The sequence below is a fragment of the Trichomonas vaginalis genome, chromosome III (genome assembly GCF_026262505.1).
Source record: "Trichomonas vaginalis G3 chromosome III, whole genome shotgun sequence".
Taxonomy (NCBI): Eukaryota; Parabasalia; order Trichomonadida; family Trichomonadidae; genus Trichomonas; species Trichomonas vaginalis.
This window is the reverse complement of record NC_067205.1, coordinates 2,512,067-2,526,907: the sequence shown is the minus strand read 5'-3', so window position 1 is coordinate 2,526,907 and position 14,841 is coordinate 2,512,067. Positions and strand designations below refer to the sequence as shown.

The following is a 14,841-nucleotide window of genomic DNA, read 5'->3' as shown; positions in this document are numbered from 1 at the left end:
AGGACTATTATGATGTTAATAGTAAGTCAGCAAAATCCCTATAACATGATGTTGAGTTGAGGAAAATTGAATGTCAATAGACCATCAGCTGGAATCTTTAAGCTCTCAATTATAGCCATTAATAGTTGCAAATAAATCATTCCTTAAAAAGCAGGTAATCAAATTACAACTGTTGAAATCATCGAGTTTTCTTTAATCTAAAATTAGTTTTTTTCTAAGACAATTGTTGAAAAAAAAAATCATTCATGATTTTACTAACACAACGTAAACATAAAATACAATAAAAGTTTAATGTGATTTTAATGGTGTGAATTGTTATACTCTCTTTTTTATAATCACAGGCAATATTATATTCGTAAGGGATAGAAATTTTTATTAAAAATAATACAAAATAACAATTAGAATGCAAAATTCTCGAATTCTGAGAATTCATTAAAATCGTCAAATAATCCTTGAAAAGCATCTTCATTCTGGTTGAATACTTGCATCAAAGCGTCTAATGAGTGGCCAGAAATTTGTTCATTGATAACTGGATTTGATTTCGGAGTAATTTGTTGAGAATATTTTTCGTTCACATGAATCTCTGGTGAAGAAGGTTGGTTGGTATTATAAATTATATTATCATCAATGAATTTGCTCTTATTTGAGCGTCTGATTATTTTTGGATTCTTATGCGACATTCCATGATATTTTGTTAAAGCACTGTTCCAACGATTTTTGATATTGTTTCCACTTCTTCCTGGTAAGTATTGAGATATTTTAACCCAATGAGGACCATATAATTTATATTTTTTGACAATAATCTCATCTTCTTCTGGTGTCCATGGTTTGTTAACAACATCTTTAAAGAGATACTGATTGTATCTATCGCGGCATTGACAAGCAGTTCTTCCAGGAAGGAACAAAGCAATTTCTTTCCATGTACGATTCTTTTTGTCCTTCGCAAGATCTCTCAGTAAGTTATCTTCTTCCTGAGAGAATCTCTTGCCGTGCTTATCTGGAATCATGTACTGGATAGCTGTCTCTGCTGGACTGTTAAGATAGGATGCACTGGATGACATTCTAAGTGAATGATTTTGACGAGCCAAATTTATCTTGTCAATTCCTAGATTTTTTCATAGAGAACTTTTGAGAGGTATATTTTTTTCATAGGGTTTCATAGAATTCCAACCGAAATTTTGAGCTACCAACTTTGGTAAAATGCTATTTTTATATTGGTTATTAGTATATATGATAAGAGATTGAAAGATATCATCGTTAAGAGTGTATAAACTATTCAAAATTTGAATCGCCTCACATTTTCTCGATTTTTTCATAGTATTTCGATTACTTCTTTCAATATAGAATACGAACAACTCTTTCAATTTCACCATCATTAATTTAAACATGATCCTTAATAAGATTCCATAATATTATATAAAACTGTTTACACCTCTCAAAAAAATAATCAGTGTCAAAGCCATCGTTTGAACATAAATATTAATTATCATGTTAAAACAAATAATAATTTCTGAACGGTAATTGATAGAAATGACCGTTTATTCAATTTAATAAAATTTGAAAGCATGGGATATGATTTCAATAATTACTTAATTGCCATGCACATAGAGGATTATATTTCAGCAAAATTCTGAAAAATTTTTTCAAAATCATAATTTCAAAATTCATAATGAAGCATCACAGTTTCCAATATATCTTGTATTTAAATTTGATTTTGATGATGGCTATTTAATTTCTAATGAATTGATTTATTTTCGAAAATAATATCTGGAAATGTGATTTTAATAGCAAATTTAATCATCATTTCCAGAATCATTTATCTGAGATCGTATGGTCAATACATAATTTAATATTCTTTTTGAAATGGGCTATGATTGTGAAATAGATACCAAAATTAAATAAAAAAAAATAAAAATAACTCTTAACTTTATTGAAATTTCAAAGAGTGGGATACATGATTTGTATTATATAAATTAATGATAAATATTTGGAAAGAGAGAAGAAAAAAAAAAGATTATTTTCATTTTCTTCTTTTCATGTAAGAAAATGCTAGCGCAGCAAACCCGGCGATAGCTAGGCCTGCCATAACTGCAGCACTTGCCTTAATTCCTGTACTAACTCCCTTTTGTTCGGTTTGAGGTTTACCTTGGTCCGATTGTTGATTACTTGATTTATCTAATTTTGATCTTTCTGCTTGGTTTTCTACAAGATTTAATTCTTCGTTTCGCTTCACCGGCATTTTTTCTTCATCTTCAGCGATATCAGACATATTTGGTAAATCAACACGAGCCTTTCTAACCATTGATCGGCCAAGTTCTTTGTCACCTTTATTGTATTCGATTAGACCAAGACCATATTGAGATCTTGGATTATCTTTAACTTGATTAAAGTAATCAACCGACAAATCAACATTTTCCCATGGACCATGAGGTTCTTCGTAAGGAGAGTATACATATCCCAATGTTATTTTAGCAAGCTCTTCCCCATGGTCAGCCGCGTATTTCAAATAATCGATACCTTCTTGTTGTGACAAACCCATTTCGAATAGTCCAAAATGGCCAAGAAGTGTTGCTGCTTGTGGAACTTGATAGTCTTTTACCATGGCTTTAAGTAAAACTATAGAATCTGTTAAATTCTGCCCTGTTTGTTGGCATAAGTTTGCAAAGCTAAGAACAGCTGGAGGAAACATAGCTGAAACCGAATGAAGTAAGAGATCTGTTGAGTCAATTCCTTGGGAAGCATTTATCATAAAGGTTAATAAGCAGCTTTGGGGATCAAGAGGTGTCTTTTTATTAACAGGGCCCTTGAAAGGTAAAGGCCAGTTGTCTTTGGTTGCTTTTTTAAAAATAAAATGAATAGTTTTATCAGAATAATGATAAGATATATCTGAAATAGGCCCAAATACTTTTCCAGATAAAAAAGGTAACTTTTCTTTAATAGTGGCAATTATATTGCCTGTTTCTTTATTTAATTTTACCGAAATATTTTCTGGTGTTATTCCTTCTGGAAGAACAGCTGTAATTTCATACTTACTGTCATCTTGTACAGGTAACCAATCATAGATAGATTGTAGCTTGGGTTCAACAAGATCTGGTTGCATAATTTTTAAAAAATAAAATTGGTAGCAACAGTTAATACCCCTATTTTTTTGAATGAGTGAATTCCAATCCACACTCAAAAAACTCGAAAGTAACAAAGCTGTAAAATCTGCTGTTATTATCGGACAAAATGGAGAAGTCATATACCCAGATGTAACAAAAGAAAATCAAAAGTTAATAGAAACGATTACGCAAAAAGCTTTCCCTTTTGTAGAACAAGCAAGAATACTCGTTAAAAATCTTGATGTATCAAATGATTTGTCATTTTTACATTTCAAAAGTGGGAAAGAAGAAATTATGATTGCACCTGGAGACAACGAAGCTTTGATTGTTTTATCTGACATTTCAAAAGTAGATAGCTAAATTGTTGATGTTATACTGCTCATGCTTCACGTTCATTTCAGAAATTATCATCTTAATTCCTGAGTATGAGAATTATAATAAATGTTTTTGCATTATTATGGCTACTAATTGTTTTATTAAATATCTTTATATTAGTAATATTGATAATCCTGTCACTTCTTTCAATGATATTAAGTCAAATTTGAAGCAGTTTATCATCAAATTCTTTCCTAAGTCTCAAGTTAAGCTTTTGATTATCTATTCTATCTATACCCTAAATAAGAGTCCTTTTCTCATTCTAGAAATGGTGACACCACACTTCTTTATTGCCTCGTTCAGGTACTTTTTTGGTAGCAACTACAAAAGAATTAATTCGACCCTCTCTCGTTTCTAGCCAGAATCAATATAGAGTTCATATGCAAAAAGTGAAACTACTATGGGTGTGGAAAAAAAAGTTTAGCTTGAAAATCCTCCAATATAATCTTTTTATTAGATTGAATCAGACATACATTACCACTATATAAATGTTACATTCTTAATTAAAAAAGCAAATATTGTATATGATTTTCAAAAATCTAATTTAGAATTTGATTTCGATTAAAGAAATGCAAACAATATTTATAGGTATATGCATTACAAGGCCAAGGTATTTTCCAGAAAGAGCAGATAAGCTAAGCTGGTAATATTGGGTGTGGGAACACTTTTTCAAACATCTTTATATTTCTCACATTTTTCGAACTTGAAATCAATAAAACTTACACCTTTAATCGGGGTGGGAAATTTTAGGTTGATAGTGTAATAATAAGCAACATCTATTGCTTGCAGAAATTGATTCTCGTCTATTTTGCCTTCTTTACAAACTCTTTTGAACTCTTTATTAAATATAACGATCATTTTAATTCCTATTGCCGGCATACTTCCATACATTGGCAAATCCCACATTTCATTATTGACATCTAAAATTAAAGAATCCTTAGCCATAAAAATGCATTTTAACATATTACTACCATTTGGAAAAATTAAAACTTTCATTTGGGAAAATTGTTTTCCATATTCTTCCAAGCATCCTTGCCTATCTATTTCATATTCCCATTTGATATCAGGATACTTTGCAACTGTTATATTATATAACTTTTCTAGATTTGTTACAAATCGACTATTAAATCTATTCATAAAAACATGCCTTGTTGGTATTATTTTTGTTAAATTGAGTTTCTCACGCAGCATACAGCTTAATTTACTGGCACTCTCCCCAAAATGGGCGTTATGAGGTCGAGGGTGAGTAGGTATTAAGATTTGATTACAATAAATCCATTTTCCGATTTCCAGGTAATAAACATTATTATCATAACCGAGTATTTTCATGTAATTACTGGCAAATTCTGAATAACCTGGTAATACAATTGTTGAAGATTGTAAAATTTCATCTGGCGTCATCATAAATGGAAACATATAGTCATGAGTGAAATGCCCAAATGATTGTTTACAAAAATAATGGCCGAACATTACTGCTTTTTCGATAAATTGTTCTACTACTCCGTCAGTATAATCATTAATCCATCCAGGACCTGTACAAAAAGGAGGGCTAATGATATGGGTATCATTGAATATGCACCCTTTCATACTGACAAAAACATTTTTATAAAGCGTAAACCTGGCAGTAAAATTACTCCAATAATCTACCATAGCACGCTCTCCAAAATGAGGAGGAAATTTATGGTTTCCATTAGAATGTGTAACTAGATAGTCAAATGTATCTTCAGCTAGATCAAACCAAAAAACCATATTTTTTCGTCTTTCCTGTAAAGTACTGTTATAATTGTATTGTTTTATTATATTTACATCACCTTCACTATTTACGATAGGGAAATGTCCCGCAATCTTTCTGGGAAAAAATAAAAAGCCTTGGAAATGGATCTGAGGCTGAAATTTATATAATGGTGATGATCGAATAGTGCAATTAAACAAAATAATTATAAATAAATCCAGTATTGCAATGCTACGGCGCATTTTAGCAAAATATATTTTCTGAGTGAAAAACGTTTTACGGGCATGATTATACGCCCGTAAAGGTCTCACAATAAAGAAATAATAAGGAAAGAGATGAATGTGAATGTCATTATACATGGGCAAATGGCGGGTTATTTGCCCTCCACATTCAATTTGAACGATAGGTGATGAGGAATGGAAAAATATCCCTTATAAAAAGTATAAAATTTTCTAGATTTTTTTGTTTTTGTGGATTTTTTTGAATAGTTTACTATCATTTCATCATGATATTAAACGAGAAATTATACTTTATTATTGAAGTTGATTGTATTTCTAAAGGAATTTGTGTTTTTAATTTTTTTTCTAAAAAATCGAAGAATTTATACAAGAATTAAGGGTGCACACGAGAGGATCATGTAAACTTCAGAATTTAGAACCTTATTTTTAGGCATTATCTTAGCTACCTATTTAAGCTCGAAAAGCAAAAAATATCATGTAATAAACAAAAATTTATCAAAAGTGACAGCTCTCAATTTTTTGACATCTGTAAATTCTAAATTGAATGAGAAAAATGAAATAATACTAAGCATAATACAATATTCTAGATTTAATTATAATTAGGAAAAAGTTAGTTTTGAGAGTACTTTTCATAGGCATATAGAATGAAATCTTCTGAAAAATAATATCACATAAACTCATATTATTTTCTAATATATAACTATTTTATATAAAAATCAAATTCAATGATCTTAAAAGCGAAGGATAAACCTCAAAATTTACGAATATAATGAGTGGGAATATAATGCTTATCTATCATAAAACCATATGAAATATCAATTTTTGCTTTACGCCTAATTTTTGACGACAATTAGCAAAAAATGTTAAATGTTAACACTCAGTCCATTTGAATATGAAAAATAAAATTGACTTTGATTAAATGTTTTTATTTATCATGCAATTCTTCTTGCGACCAAAGATTTGAATAAAAGTTCAAAAAATAAGATAGCTTAAAAAATAATATACGGTAGTGTTTACTAATAGATGATAGTATATAAAATTAAAATGGATTTGATCCAAAAATATATAAAATTTGATCATAAATAAAATCGTTTTAAATTACTTCATTTAAATTAAAAAAAAAAAAAAAAAAAAAAAAAAAAGGTAGTGGGGCTTCCAGGCACTTCGTGCCTTCTAGCCCTGAAGATGTTTAGTATAAATGAAGTTTTTATTCGGAAAATTGTTAGTCTTCTTGGTCGAAAACATTATATAATGTTTCACTTTTCACAAATTATATATGTTTTCATGTTTTGTCAAGACTTCTTCTTCGTAAATGTTTTGTCAAGACTTCTTCTTCGTAAATGTTTTGTTGAGACTTCTTCATCGTCAATGAGTGTAAATCAGACAAAAATATATTTTAGGGTAGAAGGTTAGATATAACCTCTTTTCTAACCTCCTTTCTACCCTCTTGAATTTGTCAAGACTTCTTCGTAAATGTTTTGTCAAGACTTCTTCGTAAATGTTTTGTCAAGACTTCTTCTTCGTAAATGTTTTGTCAAGACTTCTTCTTCGTAAATGTTTTGTCAAGACTTCTTCTTCGTAAATGTTTTGTTGAGACTTCTTCATCGTAAATGAGTGTAAATCAGACAAAAATATATTTTAGGGTAGAAGGTTAGATATAACCTCTTTTCTAACCTCTTTTCTACCCTCTTGAATTTTCATGAAATTTACACCAAAAATATATTTTAGGGTAGAAGGTTAGATATAACCTCTTTTCTAACCTCTTTTCTACCCTCTTGAATTTTCATGAAATTTACACCAAAAATATACTACTAGGGTCATTTACGAAGAAATCTCAACAAAGTCTTTACGATGAAGTCTTGACAAAGTCTTTACGAAGAAGTCTCAACAAAGTCTTTACGAAGAAGTCTTAACAAAGTCTTTACGAAGAAATTCATGAAAATTCAAGAGGGTAGAAAAGAGGTTAGAAAAGAGGTTATATCTAACCTTCTACCCTAAAATATATTTTTGGGTCATTTACACTCATTTACGAAGAAATCTCAACAAAGTCTTTACGAAGAAGTCACAATAAAACGTCTGTCAAAAACCGCTTTTCTGTCACTTTTCAGGAAAAAACATTTTTATTATTATATATAAATGAATTTTACAAAACCACCGTTACCGTTCTTTGGAAATAAGAGTAAATGTAAAGATATTATATTGAGAGAACTTAAGAAACTACCGAATGGTCTAACATTTGTAGATTTGTTCGGTGGAAGTTTCTATATATCCCATTTGTGCCATACAATATTCCCAGACTCAAAGATTATATGCAATGACTTCGACAACTATATGGACCGTCTCAAACATATACCAGACACAAACAATATATTGAAAGAGTTAAAAGAAAAGATACCTATAGGTAAGATGGAACGTATACCATTAGATAAGAAAAATACTGTCAGAGAGGTTTTGAAAAAGGCAGAGTATATTGACTGGGATAGTATATCTGCTAGACTATTATATAGTGGTGCTATAAGAGTTCATGACATTGAAACACTTATGTCAAAAGTTTTATATCTTAACTATACAAATGTTTTCAAAGAGAACATAGAAAAATATATTGAGGGTATAGAGTTTGTGAGATGTCATTGGACAGAGTTGTATGAAAAATATAAAGACAAGGAAAATGTTTTCTTTATAGTGGACCCGCCGTTCTATAACACATGGGATTTTCAATACCAAGTAGACTGGACTTTGAGAGACTCTTTAGAAACTTTAGACGTTTTACATAACCATCCATGCTTTTACTTTACATCCGATAAAAGTGGTTTGGAAAGTGTCATGAGATGGTTAGAGGACATACATGACTATGAGTTTAGATACGATAAGATAGAATATGAGAGAGGTCCTATAAACTGGAGAAAGTGTCATAACAAAGAAATTTTACTAGTAAGTAAATGTGGTTTGAAATAGGACTACTTGTTTTAGGTTTTTTCCATTGTGTCATTTATTTATTTGACGTGGCAGAAAAGTACAGAGAATATGAAGATGAACCAATGCCTGCAAATGTTCAGTATATGTACTCGTAAGAGATATTTTTATCTAATATTAAATGGACGCACAGAACTTAGCAAATGCACAGCAACCTGGACAACCAAACCCAGAGAATATTCCAAATGAAGTTAGAATACAAACTGCAATGGCAAACTATGGTCAAGTGCCAACAGATGTACAAATGCAAACTGCCATGTCAAATGACGCTGCGTTAGGCTTACCACCATGGTATGCAAATATGAGATGGAAAGAGTTTTATACAAACCCCGAAGTGGGATATAAACAACTCTATGCAGATGACGCGAACACAGGAGTTGACCCAGAATATGTTTTCTACCAGAGGAGAAACAGAATGTATGAGCTCCAGTTAAAGAATGCTATGGAACTCAACAGGAAACGTAAGAGACTAGGCGGACATTAGATTTTTACATATAGTAAAATGGGTTTCTTTGGAAGAATAGGAAACTTCTTTCGAAATGTTGGAAGAGGTATATGGAATGGAATAAAATCTGTCGGAAGAGGAATTTGGAACGGAGTCAAAAATATTGGTAAAAGAGTAGGTCAGTTTGTTGGTATTATACCTAAAGACCCTGAACCAGAAGAACAAGCTCCTGTTATACAACAGCCTGAACCTGCACCACAGTCTAGTTGGCAACCAAATCCAACACCTCAACCGTATTAAAAAATTATATTTTTACCGTTCGATAGTAGTTGTATATGAAACTAAGTTCTAAGTAAAACGCATGGTATAATGGAACTATTCTCTTTCTTCCATCTGTTGTAAACCATACTTGAAAGTCTGAAATACTTCCACTTGGTGGTTCATATAGCTTTGTAGGTTTTTCGTAAAAGTCATTTGCCAAGCATAAAAAAGAGTTTTGTGCACCAGAAAATGAAGCATGAACTATAATAGCAGCTGGGTCGAAAACATCTTTAAATAAATATGGTTCATCTCTTGCATATCGACTGTAAATATTTGCTAAAGGAAGTTCGACTTTCTGATTTAACATTCTTTGCAAATAATACCATGACATTGCAGTGAATTCTGTATATATTTGTTCGTCTTTCTTTGGATTGTCTTCGTAGATTTGAAATGACACTTGTGAATTTGTTTGTCATATACAATTCTCACATAAAGTGTGCTCTCGGTATTTGCATATTCATCAGCATATTTTGCATAACATGAATTTATTTTATCTTCTATATTTTTTAACGCAGTCTGTAGAGAAGATGAAAGGTCAACTTGTATTAGCTCAATTTCTTCCCACATTTTTCGTTTCCCTTCAGATATATAATCTATATGAAACCTTACAATAAATGGAAAACTTTTATCTTCTACAGACACAAACTTCATTCTACGAAAGCCAATAGCTTTTGTGACAGATGGGTCTCTTAGCCATCTTAATGGGTAGTCAAAACGATAGCCTTCATGCTTTACGGTCTCTGTCTCAAACTTTTGACCGACATTAGTAAAAAGTTCATCTAATGGTTTAGTTGTAGCAACTCTAGAATTTTCTTTTTCTATTGAAAGCATATTTTATCTAGAATAAAAATGTCGAAAGAAACAGCGTCTATGAGAGAAATACAACACAACCGACAACTCATTTTGCAAGCTCTAAATAAGAACACAACAAACTTTTCAAACTATTCTAAGATATCTGAGTCATTGAAAGAAGGAAACTTAAAACTGACATTAAACCCAATGACAGACGAGTTTCTGTTTCAAGACAGTAAGAACCATACTGTTTGTATAAATCCAACAAAAAGAACTTTAAACGAGAAACCTATAGATGAACTTCTTTTGAAAGCAGATATTGACAACAAAGCTGACAAAGAGTATGTAGATGCAACAAGAGACTATATTCTCGCATGGACAGATAGAACATACCCACAAAAACACCATACACATAACATCTATGACGTAGATGAACTACCAGCAATGTTAGATGACAAAGCGGATAAAACATATGTTGACAATAAAATGTCAAGTGAAGTGACAAGAGCTGACAAAGAATATTCTAAAAAGACTCATACACATACCATTGCAAATATTACAAACTTACAAGAAACCTTAAACAGGAAAAGTGACGTTGGACATACACACGATTTCTTCGCAACTGTTGGTATAGAAAATATTGAAGGAACGGTTGAAGAAACTGGTGGGGATGTATTAAATTGGAAACCTCCTAACTTTCCACAAGGTTTAACATCGGATGAAGACATAACAACGATGAGATACATTAGATGTAGAAATGTCTATGTCATGGAGGATGAAAACAAAGTTAAATTCACTGCTCAAGATTTATATGATAAAAAAGCTGACAAAACAGAGCTTCAAACGTTAAAGACAGAAATACTTCAAACAGTATATCCTATAGGTTCTATTTACACGTCAATGAACTCTACCAGACCAGAAGTAGTACTTGGTTTTGGAACTTGGACTCAAATAGTCGACAGGTTTTTGTATTGTGCAAACTCTTCAAAGGAAACAGGTGGAAGTAAAACGATTTCAGGTGCAAATTTACCTGCGCACAGTCACTACGTAAGTTTAACTACATCTGAAGCAGGTTTGCATAGTCATAGATTTTGGGATTGGTCAGGAATGACAAAAGGTAAAGGATATGATGTTAAAGAGGACGTTAAGTTTGCTATAAATTGTTACTGGAGTAACACTGAGGTAGGAGGAAGCCATACACATCGCGTTTCAGGATATACGCAAACAACGGGACAAAGTAAAGACTACATGCCACCTTACATGACAGTTTACGCATGGTATAGAAATGCTTAGTCGTCATTTTCAACTTCTTTAGCATATTCGTCAGGAGTTGTCTTATATTTGTTAGGAACTGTCTTTGAAAGTATACCACCTTGAACTTTGACAAGTTTGAAACGAGGTCTGACAATAGTCGTTTTATCTTCTGCTTGCAGTGTGTACATTTTGCCATGTTTGCCTAAAACTTCATAATATTCTCTTGTATACTTTTTCTATTTTTACGAACACGAATGTGAGTACCTGTCGAGTTCCCATTGTTGTCATAGTCAATAGTATTTTCATATGGGTCGCGTTTAGGTATTTCTATTTTTACTTTGTCACCTTTCTTAAGTTTGAAGCCTGGCATTCTTTCTTGTTTGTCTCTTTTGACTAAACTATTAAATATATAGTCTTTCTCTAAGTCAGGGTTGTTTTTCATTTCTTCAGGGGAGTGGTTTCCCAAACCTTTTTGTTTACGGTTATTGTAAATATTTAAAACTTGTCTCATCTTTGCCATGGAGAAGTGTCTGTACTTGTCGTCATATGACATTTCATTTGCTTCACCACCTTGTGGTTGGTTTAAGTCTCTTAAGATTTTTATACAACTGTCAATGACACCAAGAGCAGAATGGTTTTGGTCGACAATGAAATATTGGTTTACATTTTTTGAACGCAGATAGTTTTTAATATCGTCTGATTTGAAAGAACTTTCACAGTCAGATGTCAGTTTTGTTGGATGGTATTTGTCAACGAATATTGTCAAAGCAGTTTTCACATCTAAAATATTTTTGGACTGCAATGGTATGGCTTCACAGTATCTTGTGTTTTGACCGACAAATATTAGCCAGTATGGTGGTCCATCTTCTCTATACCTCGGAATGTTTTCCAAGATATCCATAAACCAAGCATTTGGTGTTGAACTAAAGATTTTTACCATGAGTGCTTTCTTTGTTGCCTTAGAAACATAGGGGTCCTTGTTTGGATTCGTCATTTTTTAACCCATAAGAAATGGGTTTATTTGGCGCATTAGCAGGAGTTGCATCCAGATTTTTGCCCGCAGTTGGAACAATAGCCAGAGGTGTATTTGGAGTTGGAAGGAAGATTTTGAGTACATTAGGTATACTGAAAGAAAAGCACAACCTATTATACAAACCGTACAGAAAGGTTGGGAGGTAGCACGAGATGCAACAAATCTTATTCCAAATCCTGAAACAAGAGGAAAAGTTCAAGGATGGATGGACAATGTAGGAAGAGAAGCAGGAAACTACTATAACAAAGCAAATGACTACTATAACCAAGCAGGACACTATATGGACCAAGGTGAAAGATTCTTTAACAGAGGATATAACCATGCACAACAGTGGGTAAACAATAACCAACCGCAACCACCTCAAACTTGGGGAATGTAAAGTTTTTTACTGAGATGAAATGAACAATACAGCATTGAGACAAATGGGTTCAAGATGGATTTGTCGACTTCCAGCAGTTAAACTACGTGTTTGTCAAGTTCTTCCTATACCTCAGGAAGTTTTAGACCGACTTAAAAAACCTAAACAACCAGTTGAAAACAAACCAAACTAAAATTTTTTACTGAGATGAAATGACGGAAGAAGTTGAAACGGTAGATTTGACACCACAAACAAAAAGTTCAGAACCATTGTCAAAACCTGTCAAAGAACTTACAGATGAAGAGAAAAATTCAATAATAGAAAGTGCCAGGTCTGGAAATACAAACCCTAACTATAAAGTCACTTTTCATAGAAATGGAACGGCAAGTATCTCAAAAAAGAAACAGACTCTCACAAATAAAATATTGAAGTCTGAAGGAATTTTCGAGACAACAGATGGAAAAGTTTACTTCACTGACCAACAGTTCATTATAGAACATCTCATTGACTTAGAGTCGAAATATTCTAAACTTTACAACAAACACAAAAAGTTGAAAGGAAAACAAAAACAAATGGCATATGATATTTATGAAGATGTTGACGACACAACCATACCAGCAAGTGAGGTAAGGTCAAATGAACCGAAAAGTGACGAAAAACCAATAGAAGAAGGGAAGCCAAAAACTGAAGATAAACCAAAACCAAAGTTTAGTTTCAATACTAAAAGTCAACCTTCATTAGCTGGTATGGGTTGGCGTCAAAGACTTATGGTAGCAGGTGGTTACGTAAAGTAAAGAGAAAAACATTTTTTTATTTTTATTTGAAATGTACGCTGCGTTGTTGGAGAAGACCGTTGGGAAACTTGTTTGTTAGATGAGAAATATGAAATGGCATACCATTTTAAAACATTTATTTTAAAAAATATATTTTTTTATTTTATTTGAAATGTACGCTGAGTCTGTCGGAAAGGACCATTGGGAAACTTGTTTGTTAGATGAGAAATATGAAATTCACTGTTGTGAGTCATTTGAAGTCAGAAACAAAAAGACAAAAAGAGTTTTAAGCGAATGTGAGCGAAATGACGGATATGCTAGGATGAGGATTGGTGGGAAATGCTATTTTAAACATATTGTCATTGCAACTCATTTTATACCGAACCCTAACAATTTACCTTTTGTAGACCATATAAACCATATAAGAAACGACAATAGACTTGAAAACTTACGCTGGGTCACTTGTTCTGAAAACAATAAGAACATAGGCAAATTTCGAGATATTGTATTCGAATTTGTCGACGAACTAGAAGATGAAGCAATTGAAATTACAGACTATGGTAAGCATACGTTTGAGTTTTACTACTATAGCGAAGAACAAGACTCTTTCTACTTTTATACCGGTGTAAACTATAGGAAATTACAAGTATATTTTACTAAGACGGGCTATGCTCATGTAAACGCTAGAGATACAGATGGAAAATGCGTTCGAATACTTCTTAACAAATTCAAGAAGCTATATGGCATACCATTTTAAAACAGTATATTTTTACATATATTAAATGCTTCAGGTTGAAAAACAAAGAACAAAAGTAGCAGATACAAAACCGTTAGACTATATCTTTACAAATGCTGGTAGGACTATATCAGATGAAGAAATTTCATCCCGAACCACCTAGTAACAGTTTCTCTGACTTTCAAGTTTGGTTCACAACAAATGGTGTGCAACATATTGTTCCATTGTACTACGACTTTTATCTCGAATTGTCTTTCATATATAACTACGGAGAAGTGCTGAAAAAGTATTGAATGTGAAGATATTAGAAAATAACATTTTTTCTAACATCGTAGAAAACTCATGAAAACAATTTATTTTTGTGAATATGCAAGCGGCTCATAGCTCAGTGGTATGGGCTACCTCGCTACAGGCGTCGAAGACCTCGGTTCAAATCCCGATTCGCGCAAGTTTTTTCCTTTTATGCAGTGAAATTTCATGTACATAGGTTACTTTGGTGTTAGACCCTAGTGAAGAAAATAGAACGATATAAGTTTACATTTGTAAGGTTACTTTGGTGTTAGACCCTAGTGAAGAAAATAGAACGATAGGAGTTTACATTTGTAAAGTTGGACGATAAAAATCTCTGCTACTGTCAGTAAAAGTACTGCTACTGTCAGTAAAAGTACTGCTACTGTCAGTAAAAGTACTGCTACTGTCAGAAAAAGTA

General features: G+C 32.2%; 8 protein-coding genes across 8 annotated transcripts, besides 2 other annotated features; 6 read left to right on the top strand and 2 right to left on the bottom strand.

The window, feature by feature from the left end:
* Positions 1-253: 253 nt before the first annotated feature.
* On the bottom strand, positions 254-1,061 carry TVAGG3_0627810 (RNA polymerase II transcription regulator recruiting protein; the record flags this gene model as incomplete). Its single annotated transcript, XM_001307405.1, has 1 exon — positions 399-1,061. The coding sequence occupies one exon, from the start codon at positions 1,059-1,061 to the stop codon at positions 399-401; it is 663 nt and encodes a 220-aa protein (XP_001307406.1).
* An 864-nt stretch (positions 1,062-1,925) lies between these two features.
* Positions 1,926-3,105, bottom strand: TVAGG3_0627800 (HCP-like family; the record flags this gene model as incomplete). The annotated part of the gene is made up of 1 exon (XM_001307404.1): positions 2,021-3,100. The coding sequence occupies one exon, from the start codon at positions 3,098-3,100 to the stop codon at positions 2,021-2,023; it is 1,080 nt and encodes a 359-aa protein (XP_001307405.1).
* A 37-nt stretch (positions 3,106-3,142) lies between these two features.
* TVAGG3_0627790 (dynein intermediate chain binding) lies at positions 3,143-3,560 on the top strand (the record flags this gene model as incomplete). Its single annotated transcript, XM_001307403.2, has 1 exon — positions 3,153-3,461. One exon carries the CDS (start codon positions 3,153-3,155, stop codon positions 3,459-3,461), a length of 309 nt encoding a protein of 102 aa, XP_001307404.1.
* A 2,365-nt stretch (positions 3,561-5,925) lies between these two features.
* Positions 5,926-5,962: a mobile genetic element.
* Positions 5,963-7,583: 1,621 nt separating this feature from the next.
* On the top strand, positions 7,584-8,402 carry TVAGG3_0627770 (phage tail repeat-like family; the record flags this gene model as incomplete). The annotated part of the gene is made up of 1 exon (XM_051240647.1): positions 7,584-8,402. The coding sequence occupies one exon, from the start codon at positions 7,584-7,586 to the stop codon at positions 8,400-8,402; it is 819 nt and encodes a 272-aa protein (XP_051087234.1).
* Positions 8,403-8,541: 139 nt separating this feature from the next.
* TVAGG3_0627760 (uncharacterized protein) lies at positions 8,542-8,904 on the top strand (the record flags this gene model as incomplete). Its single annotated transcript, XM_051240646.1, has 1 exon — positions 8,542-8,904. The coding sequence occupies one exon, from the start codon at positions 8,542-8,544 to the stop codon at positions 8,902-8,904; it is 363 nt and encodes a 120-aa protein (XP_051087233.1).
* Positions 8,905-8,922: 18 nt separating this feature from the next.
* TVAGG3_0627750 (serine threonine-protein phosphatase family) lies at positions 8,923-9,165 on the top strand (the record flags this gene model as incomplete). The annotated part of the gene is made up of 1 exon (XM_051240645.1): positions 8,923-9,165. One exon carries the CDS (start codon positions 8,923-8,925, stop codon positions 9,163-9,165), a length of 243 nt encoding a protein of 80 aa, XP_051087232.1.
* A 990-nt stretch (positions 9,166-10,155) lies between these two features.
* Positions 10,156-14,841: part of a mobile genetic element that runs on past the window's edge.
* Positions 12,836-13,417, top strand: TVAGG3_0627740 (phage tail repeat-like family; the record flags this gene model as incomplete). Its single annotated transcript, XM_051240644.1, has 1 exon — positions 12,836-13,417. One exon carries the CDS (start codon positions 12,836-12,838, stop codon positions 13,415-13,417), a length of 582 nt encoding a protein of 193 aa, XP_051087231.1.
* Positions 13,569-14,153, top strand: TVAGG3_0627730 (His-Me finger endonucleases family; the record flags this gene model as incomplete). Its single annotated transcript, XM_051240643.1, has 1 exon — positions 13,569-14,153. The coding sequence occupies one exon, from the start codon at positions 13,569-13,571 to the stop codon at positions 14,151-14,153; it is 585 nt and encodes a 194-aa protein (XP_051087230.1).